This window comes from Periplaneta americana, chromosome 2 (genome assembly GCF_040183065.1).
Source record: "Periplaneta americana isolate PAMFEO1 chromosome 2, P.americana_PAMFEO1_priV1, whole genome shotgun sequence".
NCBI classification, from domain to species: Eukaryota; Metazoa; Arthropoda; class Insecta; order Blattodea; family Blattidae; genus Periplaneta; species Periplaneta americana.
Window position 1 is genome coordinate 107,650,972 of NC_091118.1, and position 23,713 is coordinate 107,674,684.

A 23,713-nucleotide genomic window follows, 5' to 3' on the forward strand; every position below is an offset into this window, starting at 1 on the left:
ATACGTCACCTTCTTGATAGCTTATGTTTTGATTTTCTGTTCGTTTGGTATCAATAAACTTAATAGTAAGATTTCGTGAGGTTTGTGTAAGATTTAATTTGCATTGTTGTTATTTGTTTGTATTCTTGAGGTAAGGAGTAGGAAAGGCAGAAAAATCAGATTGTGGTAATTTTTTATTTTTCAAGCAAAGCACATCTAAAAAAAATACGATAGTGGATAATATTATCATTTCAGACACTCGTATTTTTCTGACAGCCATATATGCTTTTGGTTGGCGATAGAGACCGGTACCAATACGCTGCGTCAATTCCTACGCTTAAAATTACGTACGTTAACCTATTTATTAGTAAAAGAAATAACACGCAATAAAAATTATGTGTGAAGTATGTCAGACTTTTATTTTCAAAATTCGCAATCCGATGAGAGGAACAAATGTTGTTGTACAACGTCATCAATTATGGCATTATTTTATCTGCTTCGTACCCCCCTTAATATCTGAAATTACGGCCTCTCTAAGTAAAGCCCACACACTCGGTCTGCTAGCACGACTTGGAGGGAAAAACAGCCTTGTGCTAAATGTTTGTGTACTAAGGTTTATCAATGGCACTGAAGGCGTTATATCTATCTCTTTCGTTCTTTCAAGGCACTTATAATTTTCAATGTCCATATCCGAACTTCTTAGAAATATCACAGGTTTAGACAAACACATCACAGTATTCATATCACGTGAAGTCAATACACTACAGACAACACAGAACATCACACCGTAAACTGGCGAACATACATTCGAACCCATAATCGTTGGCTGCGCCTTAGCCATTGTATACTTCTTGGTTATTTGTTCGACCCTTGATTCTGTACAGGATATGTATTCGTATATCTCCAAATTCCGTTCCCCGAAAGAAAGCTTCAATTCCTTGAAAAAATAAACTGCGAACTCTTTCAACGGGCACCAGTTCTACAGTAACGTGAAAATTTATTGATTTTGATTGCAGGTTGACCGATGAAAACCTTTCTGGATTCTTGATAGTCTAACAGATAAAATTATATATTATGTTACTTGAGGGTATTTGTAATGCAAAAATCATTACAACCAAAGATAGAATGCAGTAGGTATAGATTACTTTCAAGGAAGAATTTTGATGTTAACTACTGTGCATTGAGTAAACTCTTAGGGCCCTATTCATAGACATTTTTAGCGCGGGCTTGCGGTGGATGATCAGCGAACTAACGTTTTTCGTATTCATAAATCAATGTTAGCGATATGATATGATATGAATCCTGTTTAGCACGCTCGTAGCGCGGGCTAGCGAAATGTCTATGAATATCACCCTTATTCTTGTGCGAGGGGTTCAAATTTTTTTTTTTATCTTTGTGTTGCTTTTCTTCTAAACCTGTTTCTACTATTAAAGTGTGAATTTTTAAAGTATGAAGGAGGAAATTAATTTACATTATAGCAAACGAATGTATTTGTAATATGAATATAAAAACGTTGTTCAAAACTCATCTTTCAATTTCATGAGCTAAGTGCAGACTATTTATAATCTTAACATTGTGAATTTGAGCCTTCATGTTAGACATGTACTGCAGCTATTATAACGAAAGTTTATCTTGAACTACAACTAACAGGTTAAGGCACGCTTTCAGAATTATTAATTTCGATTATACGGTTTTATATGGAAGTTAATTATGTGTAACGATATATCTATAGAACAGCTGGCTTATACAACTCGTAAAGTTTGTCGACTTAATGACAAAAAATTGCGATTTAGTCCGTTTTAGTTATTGTTATCTTTCTCATATTTTGGCTACGTATCCGCGGTAGCTCAGTGAGTAAAAAGTTACAGATAATGACGGAAGTGCCGAGTTCAAGAGCCATTTCACTAATTTTGCTAAGATGTAAAAATGATGTCATTTTTATTTTCGTTTTTATGATTAGATCTATTACATAACTGCTTTTCTAAACAGTGAAAAACTTTGACTTTTGAGTAATTATTTATAACGATGTCATGTTTCTCCCCTCCATGACTCAGAAAACGTGTTTTTGATTGTAAACATAGGGTAAGGATAATGTTTAATGAGGTGCGAAGAAATATACTGCGTTAAGGACAGAAGCAATACCTCTTTTATGTTATTTTAATCATAATTACAACAGACAAGTCCATACAGGGCCACAGATGAACACCATTCGAATGGGAGGGGCCGGACGTCAGAGGAGCCCGGCCCGAATTTTAGACTTTTTAGGGAGGAGAAGAAGATACAAAACCTTTTTTTCTTGAATAAATAATTCAGTTAAGTCACATATTATTGAAACAGTAATTTACATTGTCTTCAAAAATTTTCAAGAAGTAGGCTATTGCTTAAGGGTTAAGACTGAAGCAACCTACTCCTCAAAATTTTCTATAAATGTGATGTTTCAGTTACAATACTACTGTACAACAATTCATTAGGCAACATGACACTGATTTAGGTATATCTGCATATTAATTTCTCTGAAATATGTTTTTAATATTTTCACTAAAGGCAGTTAGAATTTAAGAATGATATTTTGAAAGAGTAATAATGATCAAAAGAATGTGTCAAGATTTATCAAGATTATTTAAATGATGTATATTAAGAAGAAGAGGATCCCAGTGACTAAAGCCGTGTGAAGGTATAGCGATTTTTTTTTCTTTTGTGTAATTAGGGAGAGGAGTTAGTAAAGTGTTAGTATAGTGTTAGTTAAAATTTAAGAACAATATATTGAAAGAGTAATAATGAACAATAAAATATACTATATGAAAAATAGTAGATTGTTGCAATGACTTGAAACGTATAAAATGTAAAAGGCTAAAATAGGAAGAGTAAGATGAGATACAGAACACCGTAATTATAGATAAATTGTATTAGGAAGAATAGAATGCAGGAGTGGAATGAGTGGAGTACGATCTGAGAGTTGTAGGTTAATAACAGATGGAGGATATTTAAGATCAATAAGGAAAAATGAACTGTTTGGAGTTAATTTAATATCAAGGTTAATGGAGTTATTAGTTAAACAGACTGTCAGAATTTTATTTTAATTGTAGGAAAATGTAATAGAAAGTTATGGTGGAATCCGTATACAGAAATGTGGTGGTACATTATTACTGTTATACATGTTGATGACAATAAATATGATCATATAATCTTTATCATATTATCATATTTTCACTAAAATATGTCTGCATTTATTTTTAAAATTACATATTACATTTTTATTGTTTGTAAGACTGATTATTAAACACGTTTATGAATTGAGGGTTTTTTATTTCCCTTGCCCACGTAGGCCTAATATTTCAATTTCAGTAATAAAGAATATTGCCACACATTGTAATAAAATTTCCATAGCTTGTTATCTCGGAACTGAATTTAAATTATAGAATTTCAACATTAATTAAAATATTGTCGATGAGGAGGGCCCAGCCAAAAATATGTTTGTGTAGAGCCTAAAATTCCTATGGGCGGCCCTGGCCCGTAGGTAAATTACAATATTCATAAAAAATAGAATGTCATGGTAATAAAAAATGAGAAAAGAATAACAATAAACAAAACGGGTCTCCAACTTGAGAGTCCTCGATTACTAGTCTCACGTATATGCACTGAGCTACCACGCTTTCATGAAATATGTCTAGACGAAGAGTAAAGTTAACAGCAATTTTCGTTGCTAATTGCCTCGTTATTATTCAGGGTAAAATTGTTAGCTTTTAAGTTAAATTAAATTATTAGCTTTTTTATCATTAATATTACACAACATAAAGATCACTGTACCCGAAAGTTAATTTTCTTATTGTGTGATGGATTTCAAAATAGGGAAGAAATAACTGGTAAACTTTACCTGACACCTTTTCATCAAGAACAAAATTATTTAACATAATGTAATATAATACTATTCTCCCACTTTACTTCCCTTCAAAAGGGGTTACATATAAGAATTTTGTTGTCATTAAAATAGATGTAGTCTAACCTATGAATGTATGTATACAAAGGTTGGTACAATACATGTATACATCATAGCCATATTATGGTTAGAGTTGTGACTTGTAAATTACTTCTTAGATACTTATTAGCTTTTTTGAACTAATTCACCGGGGTTTATGTATGTGCAGTGAACGCGAAGCCTCTCACTTTCGACGAAGTTTACAACCAATCGAGCCCCACCAACTGCACGGTGTACTGCGGAGGCCTCACCAATGGACTCACCGAGGAGCTGATGCAGAAAACCTTCTCACCTTTCGGCAGCATCCAGGAAATCCGGGTCTTCAAGGACAAGGGCTATGCCTTCGTCAGGTTAGTTGACACCTCTTATCTCATTCCTTTTATTATTTTTATTTTTCCTCATTTTATCTCTTGGTTCGGAGTGCATTGCAGCCTATTTGCTTGTTTCACTTGCTTCTGTTTATTTGACCAAACTCATCCCAGGACTTCCGCATATCCAAAAGGGAACATATATTTTATTCGATAATTGCTCATGTGTGAGTGACATTATTGTAGTTTAAATATACCTATTTTAGTCTCTGCTGATTCATATTTGATGTTTTATTCTTGCTTGAAGTAGGAAGAGCAACTGAACCGTTTTTAATAATACAAGAAGCCTCTTAATTCAAAAACGAAAGATCTATATATCGGAAATGTCAAAATATTGAAGACGTCACAAAATGAAATAAGTGCAAAATGAATTATCCTTAAATTACATTACCTCGTATCGCAATCTAAGTTTATTATTCTTTAACTTTGAAATAATCTATTTCAATATGGGGCGCTCAGAGCACAAGAGAATCAAGTCACAAAAATAAACTTTCCAAAAAATTAGACTTAAAGTCTTTTATGTATAGTAAATTACCCATTAAAGGTGAGTGTGATTTTAAACATTTGCACCTTTGCGAAGATTGTGAGGACATGATTCTTTTATGCTCTGAAAGTAACCTCATCTAAGGTATGTATAGACGAAAAACCTTCCAATTGACCAAAAGTGGACTTGATTCCCTTGTGCTCTGAACGCCCCATATAACGAAATAGTGAGTAAAGATTACAATACCAAAAAATAAGAATTTCGTAATACAAATATCGGTAAATATAAAAATTATTTAAATTTAGGTTAAGTTAACATGACAATTTTACTTCCTCTTTTAACTCCCCCGTAACTTCTTAGTCAAAACTGACAAAGTCGAAAAATTAGAGATATGAAAAACGGAGTAGTTTCTCGAAAGGAAATGCGTAATCAGACCCCACTCTAGATAAGATATAACATATTTTATTTCAGTTAATTGTACCAAGGACCCAATTACTCAAAAACAATAACATAAAATTACAGTGAGGTTAAAATATAAAAGAAAATCTAAAAATAAATGTATCTTTTGACTCTGCGCCATTACACGTGTTACTTCGCATCTAGTTCTACACATTTTCTTACGACAAATGACACGTTTCAAAGAATAGTTGCCTAGATAATGAAATACTGTATAAGTAAGGTAGGTGTAAGTAGTGCACAATAAAATTGACTTCTTTTATACTTGCTAAAAAAGAGACATGAGTTTGTATAATTTGAAAACACTTTTATCGAATTAAAATTAGTGACTGAATTGTTGAAGTAGAAGAGATGTATTACTTATAGTCAATATTCGTTCTTTATACCCTGTAGTGCCATTTGTATAAGGTCGATTTCGATTCTTATTTTGTAAAGTCAACAACATTTGACCAGACGTTCAGTGCTATATATGCCAGCTTAAAAATATTAACAAATTATCGATTAATGAATTTTATTTTTACTTTCAAGCACTTAATACAGACACGGCCGAATAAATCCAAGCTTCGCCATTTGAAGGGTTAAAAGTAATTATTATAAAGAATGTTTTAGTCCCTTCATAATAATAAATATTCATATTTCTTATATTTTCCTATATTTTTCGATAGACTATGCAATGCGTTCTCTAAACCAACAGAACTCTATCCGACATCATGTCAAGGTTACAGACAACTGCTGCCTTGCAATCCGAAATTTCTTCATAATAGACTAGAAGATGAATATCTGAAACAAATTATCTGGTCCTCCATTTTGCAGGATGTAACTATGGACAAGCCTCCCGTTCTATGTAAAAAAAATCAATACTAAAAGTTCAGTATTAAAGAATGTAAACAATTTTAAGTTTCTGGTCACGGCCACTCAATACTCGTTAAATAATAAGAAGAATTATCGTATTGTCACAAAGTTTTCTGCTCAAGAACAGATCTTTCATGCAAACCCAGCATTCTCCAGTCTTCCTCTTATTTTTCGTATAAACCCATACACATTACGTAATGATATCTTCTGCCGCGAACTTTCCTCCCGTTCACCATTCCTTCCAGTGCATCCTTCAGTAGGCAGTTTCTTCTTAGCCAGTGATCCAGTCAATATTCCTTCTTCATCCAATCTTTGTAGAATAGCTTCATTAACTTATTCTGTCTGTTCATTTCGCACGTTCCATTCTTCTCCATATTCACATTTCAATAAATTATTGTTTCTAGTTGCTTCTCTTCACTTCGTCGTAATGTACCTACATGTATCTACTCCGTACAATGCCACACTCCACACAAAGCAATTCAATAGTATTTTCCTTTATGTTGAATAAGTCACTTAAAAATTGTATTACATAATTTATACTTAGCTCACACCTGAAAAAGCCAAAACTTGTCCTCGGCAGTGTTCTTCCCCTTCTTAGAAACATGAAAGTAAAATTATAATTGAATTATATGTTAATATAATTATAATAATATAATATATAATATAACAATATCATTAATATAATTAACTTAAAAATTGTTAAGATATTTGAAAGGAAAGGTTGACTGAAATTTTGACTATACCTTCTCGTATTAAATCGTAGACATTTCGTCAAATATTACATTTAGAGATAATAGTATTAACAGTGATACGTAGCAAAACAAAAACATTTAAAATTTGCTGAGATAAAGTTGTTATGGAAACTAATAAAAGCAGGGATGAAGGCTAGTTGTACATAATCTTTATATGTCCTTGTATCACGAATTAAGTAAAAGGCTAGGAATGAACTATTACCGAATCCTCCTTAAGGGGGCTCATACAGGAGCGGTGCTGCAAATTGCAAACTTTTCACAAAATTGTAATATCTCAGAGATAGGGGAGAGTTGGGTAGTATCGGACATCGGGTAATATCGGACAATGCGTTTCTTTCATCTACCACCAGATGGTAGAACCTGGATAACATGGTTAAATTTCTGTATGCGACATAACAGAAACGTAACCATGTCATTCAGGTACTATCATCTGGTGGTAGATGAAAGAAACTCACTGTCCGATATTGCCCGATATCCGATACTATCCAACTCTCCCCTAATTCAGTGGATCTTTCTCATTTTTTGTACACAAATAAGTGGTATTTTGGCCTCTCATTTGGCATCAACAAATTTATAATTATCATAATAGTTCACTATTTTTATTTACAAAATTTAAACGAAATAATTGACTGCTATTTTCAAACGAAAAACATCTCTCTTGAACTAATCGTCTAAATTGTTTCATATTTTCAGGATATCTTTAGTCATTCAAACTGTAGAGGATGAACTACTTTCATAGAGATATAATCATAATTTCACAGATTTTAAGTAAATAATGTAAAATAAAAATGACTTTTTTGTTTATGACAAAATAAAAAAAAAATGTAGTTCAAAAACTTTGTAACGTAGAAGGTTCACTGTGGTCCATCCTCTAACACTGCACTTCTGGAGTCAGAAATAAGAAAGAAACTTAGAATCTGACAAGTGGTTGGGAAGATACTATGTTGTTTCCTTTTATGTAGCGGCAAATTATTTTCTTTAAATTGTGTAAATAAAAAAAAATAAAATTAATTTGACAATTATAAATTGTGTGATTCCAAATGAGAGGCCCAAATACTACTTACTTGTGTACAAAAAATGAGAAAGATCCACCGAATTATCTCTGAGATATTAAAAATTTTGTGAAAGGTTTACAATCTGAAGCACCGCTACTGTATGAGCCCCCTTAAGTCGTGAGTCATATCGTCATTGGTCGTAGATGAGTGTCGAGTTTTAGTTGTTAATCAACACTCTCTTTCATACAAAATAAAAATCGAACCCAGAACTTTATGACTTCCGACCTACAGGAATAGTGAAAAGAAAACATACTATTTTGAGCTCTCATTTCTGTAGTGTATTACCGAATCCCTGCCTTTTAAAAATAAAACACATTCCTAGTTTGAGAGAGAGTTCCTCAATTTGTAATTTCTGCCTCTTTGTGGAGTGTGACATCGCCCTCATTCACAGACTGCTAATTTTTCAGGAGTTGTAAGTCCTGTTCAGACAACCGAGGACAAGTTTCACAAGTGTCCAATACTGATCGGCTTCATCTTTAAGCTTTCATTTCATTGAGGTAAATCCGTGGTCAGAGACTGAAAGCTAAATCTTTTTGGAGATGGAGTTGGGATATAATGTCGGCACAGAAGACATAGTATCTAGGGTCACATGCATGGCAGTTTGAGGCATTGCCTGCCAATCATTCAGAATTTAGCTGTAGGCTTGCTTCTGTTATTAATAGCAGCTAATATTTTACATTCATTTAGAATCCTCAACTTTTCAGATGAAATACGTAACAAACTGACTGCAGAAAAATTATTCATCCTATAACAAGTGTGACAGGAGGTTCTGAAACTCTAATTCAATGTTAGTCATTCATTTGGCTTTTTTTTGCTTGTTTGGACCTGTCGCATCTGTCAGCTTACGGCTTCTCACTTTGTAGACCTGAGTTCTATCCTTCGATACTTGTGATAGACTAAGAAATTTGAAGCAGACTTTTTCAGAGTTGTTCGGTCTCTCTTGTCATTGCGATTACAATAATGTGTCATCATCATCATCATCATCAACATCATCATCATCATCATCACCACCACCACCACCACCACCACCACCACCACCACCACCACCACTATCGTTATCATCATGTTGACATTATTTCAAAGACCGCACTACATCTAATAAAATAATAGCTTGCATCAGAAGGGTCTGTGTTCAATCCCGGCCATAATTGAGTCAATCATTTATACTGTTAGTTTTTCTTAATGTCTCTGAGATTCTGTGGCTTCTGAAGGTCTGTTATCTTCCATATATTCTACAGGTACATTATTTCTCTGTTTCTTTATCAGAAATTGTAAAGGTCTCATAAGACATTGTCCTTCTGAGACATATATAACGTCAATAAAGACCAACAGAGACATAATATGTTCTCAAAGCAGGGAAGTGGGCAAGAAAATTGGCTGATGATTTCACTTGTAGATATTTGCCTAAAGAAAAGCCTCCGAAACAGATTTCAACTGCGTATTTCAGTTTCATTTGCCTTTCTCATCCAATATTTATTATATTTTTGTCTTAATATTATCGCATAATTTAAATTGTTTATTTATAACTACCAATTTAATTTAAAATTTTATTTAGGCTGGTTTTTCATTTGTTACTTACTTACAAATGGCTTTAAAGAGACCCGGAGGTTCATTGCCGTCCTCACATAAGCCTGCAATCGGCCCCTATCCTGAGCAAGATTAATCCAGTCCTAGCATCATAACCCACCTCCTTAAAATCCATTTTAATATTATCCTCCCATCTACGTCTCGGCCTCCCCAAAGGTCTCTTTTCCTCAGATCTTCTAACTAAGACTCTATATGCATTCCCGGATTTATCCGTAGATGCCACATGCCCTGTCCTTCTCAAACGTATGCATTTTATGTTTTTAATTATGTTAGGTGAAGAATACAATTCGTGCAGTTCTGCGTTGTGTAACTTTCTCCATACTCCTGTAACTTCATCCCTTTAGCCCCAAATATTTTCCGAAGGACGTTATTCTCGAACACTCTTAACCTCTGTTTATCTCTCGAAGTGCTAGTCACAACCGGTAATATAACTATTTTATAAATTCTAACTTTCAGCTTTTTAAATTTGTTTTAAAGTACAAACTGCTGAGCCATTTATACCGGAACCCACTCTTTCTGAAGTCGAAATTGCGATAGAAAATCTGAAAAAGTACAAGTCTCCAGGTATTGATCAAATTCCAGCAGAATTAATACAAGAGGGTGGAAGCGCATTATCTAGCGAAATTTATAAACTTGTACTTGCAATTTGGGAAAAGGAAACTGTACCAGAACAATGGAAGGAGTCCATAATCGTACCTATTTTTAAAAGGGGGACAAGACTAACTGTAGTAACTTTCGAGGAATATCACTTTTGTTGACATCGTATAAAATTTTGTAGAATATCCTTTTGAGAAGATTAAATCCATATGTAGATGAAATTATTGGGGATCATCAGTGTGGTTTTAGGCGTAATAGATCGACTATTGATCAGATTTTTTGTATTCGACAGTACATCAGTTATTCATAGATTTAAAGAAGGCGTATGACTCGGTTAAGAGAGAAGTTTTATATGATATTCTTATTGAATTTGGTATTCCCAAGAAACTAGTTCGATTAATTGAAATGTGTCTTAGTGAAACTTACAGCAGAGTCCGTATAGGCCAGTTTCTATCTGATGCTTTTCCAATTCATTGCGGGCTAAAGCAGGGAGATGCATTGTCACCTCTATTTTTTAACTTTGCTCTAGAATATGCCATTAGGAAAGTTCAGGATAACACAGAGGGTTTGGAATTGAACGGGTTATATCAGCTTCTTGTCTATGCGGATGACGTGAATATGTTAGGAGAAAATTCACAAACGATTAGGGAAAACACGGAAATTCTACTTGAAGCAAGTAAAGAGATAGGGTTGGAAGTAAATCCCGAAAAGACAAAGTATATGATTATGTCTCGTGACCAGAATATTGTACGAAATGGAAATATAAAAATTGGAGATTTATCCTTCGAAGAGGTGGAAAAATTCAAGTATCTTGGAGCAACAGTAACAAATATAAATGACACTCAGGAGGAAATTAAACGCAGAATAAATATGGGAAATACCTGTTATTATTCGGTTGAGAAGCTTTTGTCATCTAGTCTGCTGTCAAAAAATCTGAAAGTTGGAATTTATAAAACAGTTATATTACCGTTTGTTCTATATGGTTGTGAAGCTTGGACTCTCACTTTGAGAGAGGAACAGAGATTAAGGGTGTTTGAGAATATGGTTCTTAGAAAAATATTTGGGGCTAAGAGGGATGAAGTTACAGGAGAATGGAGAAAGTTACACAACGCAGAGCTGCACGCATTGTATTCTTCACCTGACATAATTAGGAACATTAAATCCAGACGTTTGAGATGGACAGGACATGTAGCACGTATGGGCGAATCCAGAAATGCATATAGAGTATTAGTTGGGAGGCCGGCGGGAAAAAGACCTTTGGGGAGGCCGAGACGTAGATGGGAAGATAATATTAAAATGGATTTGAGGGAGGTGAGATATGATGGTAGAGACTGGATTGATCTTGCTCAGGATAGGGATCAATGGCGGGCTTATGTGAGGGCGACAATGAACCTCCGGGTTCCTTAAAGGCCAATAAGTAAGTAAGTAAGTAAGTTTAATGTTTAAATATTTTATTTAATATTAAAATTTAAATTTAATTAATCGTATTTACAATTATGATGGAATTAGTAATTGCTGATGTTTGTTTTTGGATATATGTTGTTACGATTTTAAAAAGTACTAGTCAAATAATATTCTTGCATTTTATCAAAAACATCTCTTCTTGTTTTAGGAATATGAAGTATGATAAACCTGAAGCACCTTCACAAACAGGAAATGTTTAAAAAACTATTCTAAAAATAATTCATAACTAAAACTATTTAAATATATAATATAAAAAATAATACTAATGCAATAAATTCTAACCTCAGTAACGTAACAAGTAAAGATTTACCAGAAACTAAATTCCACAAAAGATATAATAGACAAAATAAAATGTAACTTCATCCCTCTTAGCCCCAAATATTTTCCTAAGCACCTTATTCTCGAATGCCCTTAACCTGTATGCCTCTCTCAAAGTGAGAGTCCAAGTTTCACAACCATACAGAACAATCGGTAATATAACTGTTTTATAAGTTCTAACTTTCAGCTTTTTCGAGAGCAGACTGAATGATAAAAGTTCCTCAACCGAATAATAACAGGATTTCCCATATTTATTCCGCGTTTAATTTCGTGGCTACTTCCGTCATTGACTTCTAGCAGAATGTGGTGCCCACAAGTGGCGAGGTAACACGTTAAAGTACAGAGTGTCCAACATGCCCGACTGTCCAACAGACCTATCTCCTTACTTGTTTCAAGTAAAATTTCCGTGTTTTCCCTAATCGTTTATAGATTTTCTCCTAACGTAATTACGTCATCCATCATTAACAAGCAGCCGTTCAATTCCAAACCTTCCTTGTTTTCCTGGATAAGAAGAATTACAAAACGAATGTAATGTTATCTTTCACGTCTCCTTGGACTCAAATATTTCGAAGACATTGTTGCTTGAATGTCTTTATAAAATTGACAAGTAATATTTTCAAGTCATTCAATTAATCGGTACACGTTGAAATGAAGATTTGATTGTTATTTTTAGATTTATTTTTAGGTTTTGTAGTTCTTCTGTGTTTTTTTTTTTTTTTTGATAAGGAGAACTACAAAACTTAGAAATAAATATAAAACTAATAATCAAATCTTAATTTCAAACGGTACCGATTAATTGAATGACTTGAAAATATTACTTGTCAATTTTATAAAGACATTCAAATAACAATGTCTTCGAAATATTTGAGTCCAAGGAGGTGTGAAAGATAACATTACATTCGTTAAGGTGAACTCCTCACCAATACTTCTTACGTTTTTGCATTGGACATTCAAATAGTAGGTGATCAATTTTGTAAGTGTGACAACCATTTTCCAGTTCCTACCGGTGGTGCAGTCTCCTCTAGCTTACGATACTATAGAGTGATAATAGTCACAGCGGTATAAATACAATTTCAAATGCAGAGGAAATACTGCAGAACATGGGCCTTAAGGTAGCAGCCCCACAAAGCTGTAAGCCTAGTGACCTATCGTATACAGTTATAATTACTTTGAAACCTCAACACAATACCAGAAATAAGTCTCCAGGAGCAGTCGTGATTGATAGCGATTAAATAACGACCTTCCTCCCATGTCAGCGGTCAGGAATGATAATATCTTCAAATCGAAGCTTCTTAGAATGAAAGTATGAATGAAAAGAAAGCAGCGTTGCACAGACTCTGTAGGTCAGTAGCAGTGAAGGCGACGTAATTGCAGCCATCTCGTTGCAAATTTACGATGCTCAAGTGGAAGTGACGTCACTCTAACGAGAGAATGCCGTGGCCAGGAATCCTGAGTAGCTTCCGGTCTTCAAACAGCAGAGGAAGCACATTAGAGCAGGGCGGCACCGGCGAACAGGTGGGGGCCGATTATCAATTTAAAAACGTGTCCGGAAACAGAGATTCGCATAGCTGACAGTTCATCCCGTTTTGTGTGTCATTTCACACAGTTCAGTTTGAAGATATAGCAGTGTTCCTAGCTACCATTATCTTACTCCAGAGATCCGGATTCAAATCCCGGGAATTTTTAGAGAACAAAGATAGTGAGGTAATGCTATGAAAAGTTTTCCCCGAGTACCCTAGTAAAATGATCTTCAACCTTTTTGAAGGCGAGATCCATTTTTTCTCAGTTTAATTTAGTGCGGTCTCCATGCCTAAGATGTAAGTGGAACAGTCATTCTCAATCGGAGTACTACGTCGCTTTGAGAGACCAGAGAGCAGATAAGGAATGAAACAATTTCTATTTTCTACATTTTTAAGTTGGATATTTAATTTTTTCTATACTGTAATCTCTTGTTCTTAGTATTAACGTCCCCAAGCTTAATTAATATAAATTTAATACTTTTTGAGTTAGTACATTTTTTGTTTATTTTTACACTTTTGAAAATATACCTATCTACACTATTCCCACAAAATGTAAATTACAGGCATAAAAATGTACAGTATATTCGACATGCATATGATTTAATAATATACGAGTACTTATCATTTGAATTTTTAATGTATGAGTGTCCTGAAAGTCAGTTTAAAAATTAATTTATTTAGTTCCCGGGTTATATATGTTGTTTTCTACTTTTAAAAATATTTCCTTTATCCAAAAAGGGCTCTGTAATTTTGTTAATTGTAATTTTCCGAAAATGCAGTTAAATTTTCAACTTTCCAGCATGAAATTTGTTGCGGGCCTTTAGTATAGTATTTTAATCCGAGTAAATGAAGCAAAAATAAAATTAATGAAAAATGTACTTCAAAAATGCCTCTTTCCACTGAGAAGACCTCGGGTACAATCACAGGATACTCTAGCATAATACGTAACGAATTTTTCTGGGAATACTCTTCTTTACCGTCATCATTCCAACATTTCGTCATTCAAGTCCACCGTTAGACGAATACTATAATGTTAACTTCCCATGCTAGGGACCTGCGTTTGAGAATTTGTGACGTATGAAGATGGCTTAGGATTAGCTTTCAGAAACGCATTATTTCTATATTAGTTTCCGTAATGTTGTGAGTTACGACCCATTATTATAATGAGACATTTTCGTCAATTATGAGCATTCTAAATACAAAAAATTTCAAAATAAATTAGTCTACTGTCGTTTCTCTGCCACCTCCATTTTACTATTTCTCTATTTATATTATTTCGTCATGTATTTCCAGGCTACCCGTTTTATCTACTCTGGTCATTCCATCTTCATCAGGCCATCCCTGACTTTTTCTGCCTATGGATATATATATATATCCATAGGCAGAAAAAGTCAGGGTTACCTTTCACCACTGCACCAAAATGAAACTAATAATAGATCATGAGAAGAGGTTTGAATAGTCTAAATAAGTTTTTTTCTCTAACATTCATCGTTTTACAGGAAATCGTTATTTTTCTATGAAACAGTTGGCAACATCACGGCTACTGTAATAACTCTAGCAAGAGCGGCCACGAATCTCTTACCTTCTCTCCCTCTGCTATACTCGGTGGGAGACACGCGACAATGCGTTATGTTGCAAGATATATTTTAACGATTTTCGCTATTAAATTTAAATTCACGGCTAAACGGTTTAATTTAAAAAAATAAATAAATACAGACTGAAGACATTAACTATTTAGATTATTTTTACCTATCTGCTTGTATAGCAATTAGCCATTTCTGTCAGGCCGTTACCGCAATAGAGCGCTGCAAACATTGGGCGAATACTATTTTATTTTCTGCCTAATGATGCTTCATCGAAGGAAAAGTGTAATAAAAGTTTTGTTACATTTAACGAGTAGAATCGTATTTTAAATTTTGGTGCATTGGTCCCCTTCCACTGTGTGTGTGTGTGTGTGTGCGTGCGTGCGCGCGCGCGCGTGTTTTTTTTCTTTTTGCAATGGAATGTTACCTGGTTTCATTCGTAGTTCGAATGGTATTCATTTGCAACTTGTAGGCCTATATTAAAAAAAAAAACTTTACACCTTTAATTTCTGAATGAATGTTTGCATTCTTTTATGGAGTACTATAAACTGCAGTTTGGTTTTAACAATTTGATTTCAGCTGGTAATTTTCCATTGTCACAAACGCTAACGAGACATAAGCCTAGTTATTATTTTTATTTTATATTTTAGTCGGTTGTTCGACGACGTTATGTCAACTACTAGATTATCTACCGTCGATGGAATTGGTGGCAATGTGATGGTATTTGTTGAGATGAGGCCGAGGATTCGCCGTGGATTACCTTATATTGACCTTACAGTTGGGAAAAATGTCGGAAAAATCCAGCTAGCTAATCAATTCTAGCGTGAATCGAACTCGTGCCCGAGCAGAAACTCGGTTGTTAAACACGATGGTTTGCAAGGGTATACAAATTATTGTCTTTGAAGCAAAGATTATTCAATTGTGAGCGAACTTGGATCATATAATTTAGAAACGCAAGAGAAACTGTGGACATAGCCCATGAGGGGGTCAGAAGCAAAGAGGTACAAGTGACATTTCTAAGAACATGAGTTAAGTGCTTGCAGGGCAATCTAAAGCATCTAAAATTTTAGTGGCAAAGACATAGGCTATATCTTTTAAACCACATCACACACTAAAATTGAAATAAAAAATTCACGGAATTTACGAAATCTTAAATGCTTTCAACTGCACTTTCTTACAAATAACTTAAGTGCACTTATACCCCTTTGCTTCTGATCCCATCATGTTAAGTTACATTTAACCGGTATTTATTTTATATAATTCCGGAAATCAAAATATTTACACTACAAACCTAAATATTCTTATATAAGTTGAAAGTTATGTCAATTTTATCTGAGTATACTGAAGCAAGAAACTAACAAAATAAGAGATATGGAAATACTGAGTGGTACAGGTCATGCACTTTGTCAAGACACTCGCGATGTGCAGTACGAGAACAACGTTTCCGTCGAGGGGTTAGGAGTAGAAGGTAAGGTCGGGCGTGTGTCTACCGATTTCAAGGCAAAGAGAAACTCATTCCCCTATAATTCGTAAGTAGACTCATCCGATCTCGTGCGCAGCTCTGTAGGAAGAGTGGGGGAGTGTCTTGACAAAATGCATGAGCTGTACATCAGTACTATCAATAGTTCAGCTGCTGCTGCTGTTGCTGCTTTCGTTGCTAAGCCAACCTTGCCAGTCAGTTACATGTAGATATGTTTATATTGCGTAAGTGTATTTAATTTTACCCCAGGTCTCAGCATTCCCTAATATCCGCATAGCGGACGTATAGACAACACTAGAATCACAGTAATTAGAAGCAATCGAATTATTTGAAACATGACAATAATGAATGTCTATATAAATGGATTGTCTTGGACGTACTGAAGGAAAATACTTGTACCTTTATATAAATTGAGAAGTGACTATATTTCCCTCAAAATGAACACTAGAAAAACAGTAATAAATTCATAGAATTGAAGAAAAAGATGTAGCAATGTACAAATACGAGAGAAAATAGAGAATCACAGATATAAGCGAAATTATTTTATCACTGGATGACACCAGAAGGAAGAAGAAGAAGAAAAAGGGGAAGTACAACAAATCTTTGTAAGAACAAAAAAAATCATGCGAAAGTGGTAACTTAGCTCGATTAGTGGAATTTGAATGATAAGCGAAACAGTATGGGGATGTGATTACAATCGGGATGATACCAGTTAAGCAGGTTTAAATATTTTATTCATTACCATTAAACGATAAATACTGTAGATATTTCTTAGAAAAAGCCACCAAAGCAAGAATGGTACATCAATAAACGTGGGCTAGAACAAACAAGGTTTGAGAATAGAATAACCCACAATATTCGGACAAACTCGACGTGCATTACATATGAAATTATTTAAGAAATAAAATTTCACTAACTACATTCACTACCGAAAATCAAAGCCTATCTTCCGCTTATCAAAGCTTACATTCTACTCTAGATAGAAAATTTATCATAGAACTTCTGAGAAGTTTTGAAAAGAATGAAAACTTCCAAGATCATGGACACCATCTAGTTCATCACGAGATAAGCAACAACATTCACAAAAATCTTTTCGGAAAGCAGCCTAAAAATCAAAAGACGTGCGTCAATTTTTACATGTAGTTCTTCGTCTTATTTCTTTCACGACTCTCATTTATTCGCTTCTTCGTTCATTCAAAGTTTAGGGAGTTATTAGCCACAAATCTTTGTGCATTTAGCCACGCGCCTTTGTGATTCCATCGAGTTTCTTGTGAGTTTATCGGAGTCTCATTTTGTTATACAGATGTTTTCTCGGAGTTCACAATTCAATTATGGTGGGATGGTCGACAGCCGAAGTTGAGATGTCAAGTAAAAGTTGGGGAAGAACTCTGGTAATGAGGTAGCCCATCAGTGACCTTTTGCTGAAGTTTAATTAAGATGGGATTGTACGGTTGAATTATCCTCGAAAATCTTGTTATCATTGTCTTTGTTTATGGGGATACAAAGAAGCATGCATTTCTGATTGAGCAGTTAAGTACAGCCCAAGAAAAAATACTAGTATACAGGAAATATTAACGTTTTCTTTTACTCAGAGATAGAATAAATGATTGGAATTCCTTGGTAACGTCCACCTGGTCTGTCCAGTGACATTTTCCTTCTTCTTTATTTCCTGATCTTTCATTTTCTTTATTTTTCTTTCATTATACACTTTTATACGTACCTTATGTATAATTTTCTCTTTTTTGTCTTCTTTCCTTTATCTATTCTTCCCTTTCTTCTTTTTCTTCAGTATTCATTAATTTCTCTCTCGTTCTCACTTCGTTCTTTTCCTTCTTCTCTTCTGTCTTTCGCTATTAATCCCTTGCTTTCTCCTTCCTTTATATCTTCCTTTCCTTCCTTATTCCTTACCTTATTTCCATATTTTCCTTCTCTTTCTTTTATTTACTTCCTTTCCTTCATTCAGTGCTCGGTTCATATTTTCTTTATGTTTATATTTTAATTCCTGATTTTTGTCTCTTTCTTTCTCTTTCATTTTACCTTCATTGTATTTCTTGCTTTTATTGTTCCTTAATATATTTTATCTCTTTGTTCTGATCATTATATATTTCTTATTTTCTTTCTTCCTGCCTATTTTTCGTTTCTTAACTCATTTTATATCTTCTTCTTCTTTTTCCCCTTCAAGTATTAGGACATATGACCTGTTACGATCTCACATTTCAATTTCCAATCCAGCGCTTCTTTGGACGACCGAGAGATCTCTTCCCGTTTGGACGACAGTGGAGCATGACTTTTGGGATTCTATCTCTACGCATGCGATGCAGATAATTTATCCACTTGTTCAGATAATGTTTTACGTGATTAATTACAGGTTCTAGTTGTAATTCTTCCATTACATCTTCATTGCGTTTGTGATCCCATTTCGTATATCCCACTGTACATCCCATAAATTTCATTTCATTGGCCGTTATTCTGCTTACGTCTTTCTTCCTCAATGTCCATGCCTCACTGCCGTAACAGAGTACAGGTCTTGCCAAGGTCTTGTAAAGGCGAATTGTAGTATGCCTTTGTACTAGTGAAGGTTTCATAATGTTGTTAATTATTCCAATTGTTTTGGTGTTTTTAGAAATTTTCTGTGAAATGCCTACTTCATCGGAAAAAGATAATGTGTATCCGAGATATGTAAAATAATTTACTCTTTCTGATATTTTTTAATCTAAACATATTTTACTAGGCACAAGGTATTTTCCGCAAAAGGCCATAATTTTCGTTTTTTCTTTATTGATTTTCATATCATATTTAATTCTAATTTTGTTAAAATTAAAAATTTTTTATCTTGCTACCTTTATTCTTTCGAAAATTTTCTCTCTATTTCTATTTCTTCTTCTTCTTCTCCTTCTTCTTCTTCTTCAGTTCCTTCTACCTTATAAAGTCCACAGACCTGTAGCACCTGTTATTGTTTGCTCAGAATTATCTTAGGACTATCATAGATCCCTTAGGTCACTCAGTCTGTAATGGAACATCCACTTAGATAGTTACCATGGTCCATTACTCCATTTGTTCTTATTTGTTTTTAAATGTATCCAGTTCACTTCTTATTTCATTTGGTTTCTGATTTATTAGCTCACATGTAGACCTATAATATAGCCTATGTTCCCCCAAAATAAGAGGCATAACTTCAGGAATATGTTCCTCATATGTTAGCAATGAAAATAGTTTATAAGATGTATAAGGTTATTCAAAATAAGTTTCCATTTTGAAACAGCCGTATCTTCTGTACATATCAGCAGTTTGGTTTTATATACATAGGTACCATTACTGTTTAGAAGGTTTGGTTTTTTTATCGATAAGTGTTTCGTTGCTATGGTAACTGTGTCACGCTTGTATAAACAATAATCGTTGTTAAGAATACAGATGGCAGTAGGAGAATAATTTTAATAATTTTTACAATGATTTTACCTTTACATTATATCAAGGTTACTGTCTGGTGTGGCTTTACGTCACATTTAATAATATGACCGTATTGAGAAATTGAAAATGGACAAACAAAAACAGTGACCGTAACCGGGCAGCGATATTTTAAAATGTTACAAGACTTTGCAATACCAGCGTCACAGAATCATGAAATCGAAAACATTGTTTTCATGTAAGGCGGGACTCCACCTCACATACACAATAATGTAAAAACACTATTGCGCAACACATTTGGTGATCGTGTAATTAGTAAGCATTTTCCGAACAGTTGGCCTTCTAGGTCACCAGACATAAATCCAGCTTACTATTGGTTATGGGATCATCTAAAAGAAAAGGTATTTCTTAGTACACCTACTAAACGTGAGGAACTGAAACAATCATTATCGGATGTCATTGAAAACAACTCTAGGAATGTGCTTACTAATGCTGATTATAGCATAGAAGAAAGACTATTTCAATGGTGTTCATATTTAATTTTTTCGTGTTTTAATAAAATTCAATTTCTTTACGAACAAACTGATGCTTTTATTCTTGTGGAATATAAAAATTTGACAAACTTATTACCATTTCAAAATGGGAACTCACTTCTGAATAACCTTATACATAGCTCCGGAAATGCTTGGTTTCCACGGAATGCCTGTATCTCTCGTACCAGTGCACATATAAACTATTTTCATTCTTTATATATCCTGTGTATCCGGATATTCGCCTTAAACATATCATTTCACTGGACTGAATACGTTTTTTACATTTAACTGCACATGACTCGCATCCATGTAAGAGGCAGGTATTGAAAGTAAGACTACTTTACAAAATTTAGTGATGGTATCCTTTATTACGTGGTTGCTGTAAGATCTTAATATGGTTCCATAAATATAGTCCAGTCCTTTTCCTTTCTTCACTAAATTCTAAATCCTTGTAAATAAGTTAACCTATACTGAAATTATATTATCAAATAAACGGCCTTCTTCTTCGTCTTCTATTAGGACTAAGTCCTGCCTTTTCCCAATTGGTGCTAATTTTCATTGATTAGAAGGTGATAAAGTTTCTTGCCATCATTTTGGTGGTAGAGCTAAGGGTATTGAAGTATCTAAGTATTCCGTCATAGGAATTTTCGGAAGTCGATCATCGGACATCCTTGAAGTGTGACCTCTCCATCCTTTCCTCATTTCTCTAACCCATTTCAGATTTGTTCCTGATTTGTTCATTTGTCATATATACTTTATCTTGCTATACTTCGGAGTGACCTCATTTCTGTTGTTCTCAGAAATTGTTAGGTTACTTTTATTTCTGCTCTTCTTTCTGTAGCATAGCCTACGTTAGGTTTGATCTCACGCATGTCTTGTAGATTCTAGCTTCACTTTTTATACTTACATATTTATTTCTTCTAACTACGTCTTTTAATAGGCTAATCCTGATGTGATAGATGCCTTTGTAATTTGTGCACGTACTTTTATTTTCTGTTAAGCTTAAATGACACTTAAATGAGATACTGTGGCTTCGCATATTGCACCAACTGTTCTGCATTATCGTTGAGTAAATGAAATTGAAGACGGAAAGAAAACCTATTAAGGGAGAACCATATTTTCCAGCTACTACAGAATGGTGAATAAACGCAAATGGAAAGAAATTTAGAAGAAAATGGTCTCGGACAATTAATTTGATGTAATTGAATACCTGAATTAACAAATAACCCAAGTCCATTGACGTAAACCAGTCATTTCCAACCTGTGACGTCGGGGCGCGTTTCCCCTCTCGGAGCAAAGCTGATAGAGCACGCAAGAGAGGATAATATTTTGTCTTCGCTATTTAAACATCTCCATCTCTTCCACTGCCTCTCCGTCTACATTGCCCTTTTACATAAATTCAAATTGTATCACCATAAACATGGAACTAAAAGATCCTATCTTATACGACTAGAGGAACCAAAGTGTTTCGCAAGCACATCTCTTAGCCTACTTTGGTCCAAGGTTATAGCCTATAATAAAATAATTGAAAAATACCCAGATTTGGAAAACTTTAGTATCAAAAACTTCAAAAACAGCGTTAAGAATTTAATTTTAAAGAATATATATATTGATTTAATATGTTTATGTATTTGTATGAGTTAAATTGTTAAAATTGAAATTATATTTTTAAAGTTAATTTATTCCTATATTTTTTTTTCCTTGACCCACTTTGTGTCAAATAATTTTCTTTGTGTTAAGTATGTGTTTAGATAACTCCCTGAACACGAGTTTTTACTCCTTCAGAGAAGAATTAAGACTGTATTTTTGTACATGTTATTTTACTAACAATAAACAATAGACATATCGTCGTTGTTCCTGCAATAACTCCTATTTGCAAAATATAAAATTGTTTAGTAGGAAGAAAAACACATTTATTCATTCTATCGCAGTAGTACATGGGAGAATGTGAATTATTAAATTTTCGAAAGAAAGAAATATGTTTACATAGAAGAGATTTTATTATTTCCTGTATCACTATTTAAGTTATTTAATAGAGCAAAAATATGAAAATCGATAAATATGTCACATAGGAGGTATTGCTTCCGAGAAGCTCGAGAGCAAAGACGTTTGACGTCACAGAGCCAGCAGTTTGAAATGCGTAACGTAAACTTTTCAGGAGAGCAAAACAAACTATATAGGCTTGCAATATAAGGATATTGAAATAAATTTGTATAATTCAAAAACACGGGCTTAGATTCGGACTTGGATATTCTTTTTTACAGGATGCAGCCTATGCAAAACACAACATACTCGTATTTAAGGTAGAAATTAAAATTCGGTAAATTTTGGACTTGAGATGTTTATCGGTTCAAGTCTTCAATTTAACATTCAATACAAGTTTTGTTAGTTCGTACATAAAATTCATATAGATAAACTATTTCCATTTACCCGGTGCTCTTTATTAAGATAGCCAGTTGCGAGCGGAATATTCTGTCTGCTCTTTGTTGAGCAAATCAAACGGAGTAATTTCGCAGTCAGCTTGTGTTTATATTATAAATCCAGTCGCACATGGCAGATGTGATTTTGCTGTCCCTGTCAAGGTATTATATTCGATCTTGCATATGCTACAACTCCCTTGTCCAATACACTTTTGTGTCGTGTTTACAACGTACATGCATGCCTGTATTTATAGCCAGTGATCCTTTGTTTTTTCACACTTCTATTTTTTCAATTCCGGATAAAACAAGCAATTCGCAGTTTTATTCATTTCCATTGGGCCGATCCGTCAGACCGTTGTACAGTGGGGGCAATCATTTTTTCTGTCAGAAACCGACTCGGAGATTGATGGGAATACAAAGCCGACTCTGTAATGAAGTCAGGCCGATGTCAATTTACAACGTATAGATTTCCAACACAATTGAACTAATTGCACAACGATTTTAATGCGATTTTTAGAAGCTGCGTATACAACGCAAAACTGTTATATCAATAACAATACCAACTACTGGCCCCTTCCATCTTTTCAGCCGGAATGTATTCCAGACAAATCACCAGAATTAATATTAAATAACAACTATATCATTCGTGAAACACGAACGTTTTGGTAACAACACCATTCTGCTTTCTGTCTGCCTGTGTGAGTGAATATGTTTGCCCCAGTGCAGCAGAGAGGGGCCAGATAGATTTTATCACTGGCTCAGGAAGTCAACGTTGCAAAATCTCTGAGCTGAACCATGCCATCGTCTTTGCATGTTGCGAAAATCAATCTGGTTTTAATTTTAAATAATTTTGTGTAAATAGTAAAATTATGAGTCCAACTTAC

General features: G+C 34.2%; 1 protein-coding gene across 6 annotated transcripts in view; it reads left to right on the top strand.

The window, feature by feature from the left end:
* The window catches only part of LOC138694481 (cytotoxic granule associated RNA binding protein TIA1-like), a 1,343,307-nt gene that overhangs the window by 1,195,803 nt on the left and 123,791 nt on the right, over positions 1-23,713 (top strand). For all 6 annotated transcript variants that reach the window (XM_069818236.1, XM_069818239.1, XM_069818240.1 and 3 more), the window contains exon 5: positions 4,125-4,305. In XM_069818236.1, coding sequence (XP_069674337.1) covers positions 4,125-4,305 — 181 coding nt within the window. The remainder of the gene's footprint in view (positions 1-4,124; positions 4,306-23,713) is intronic.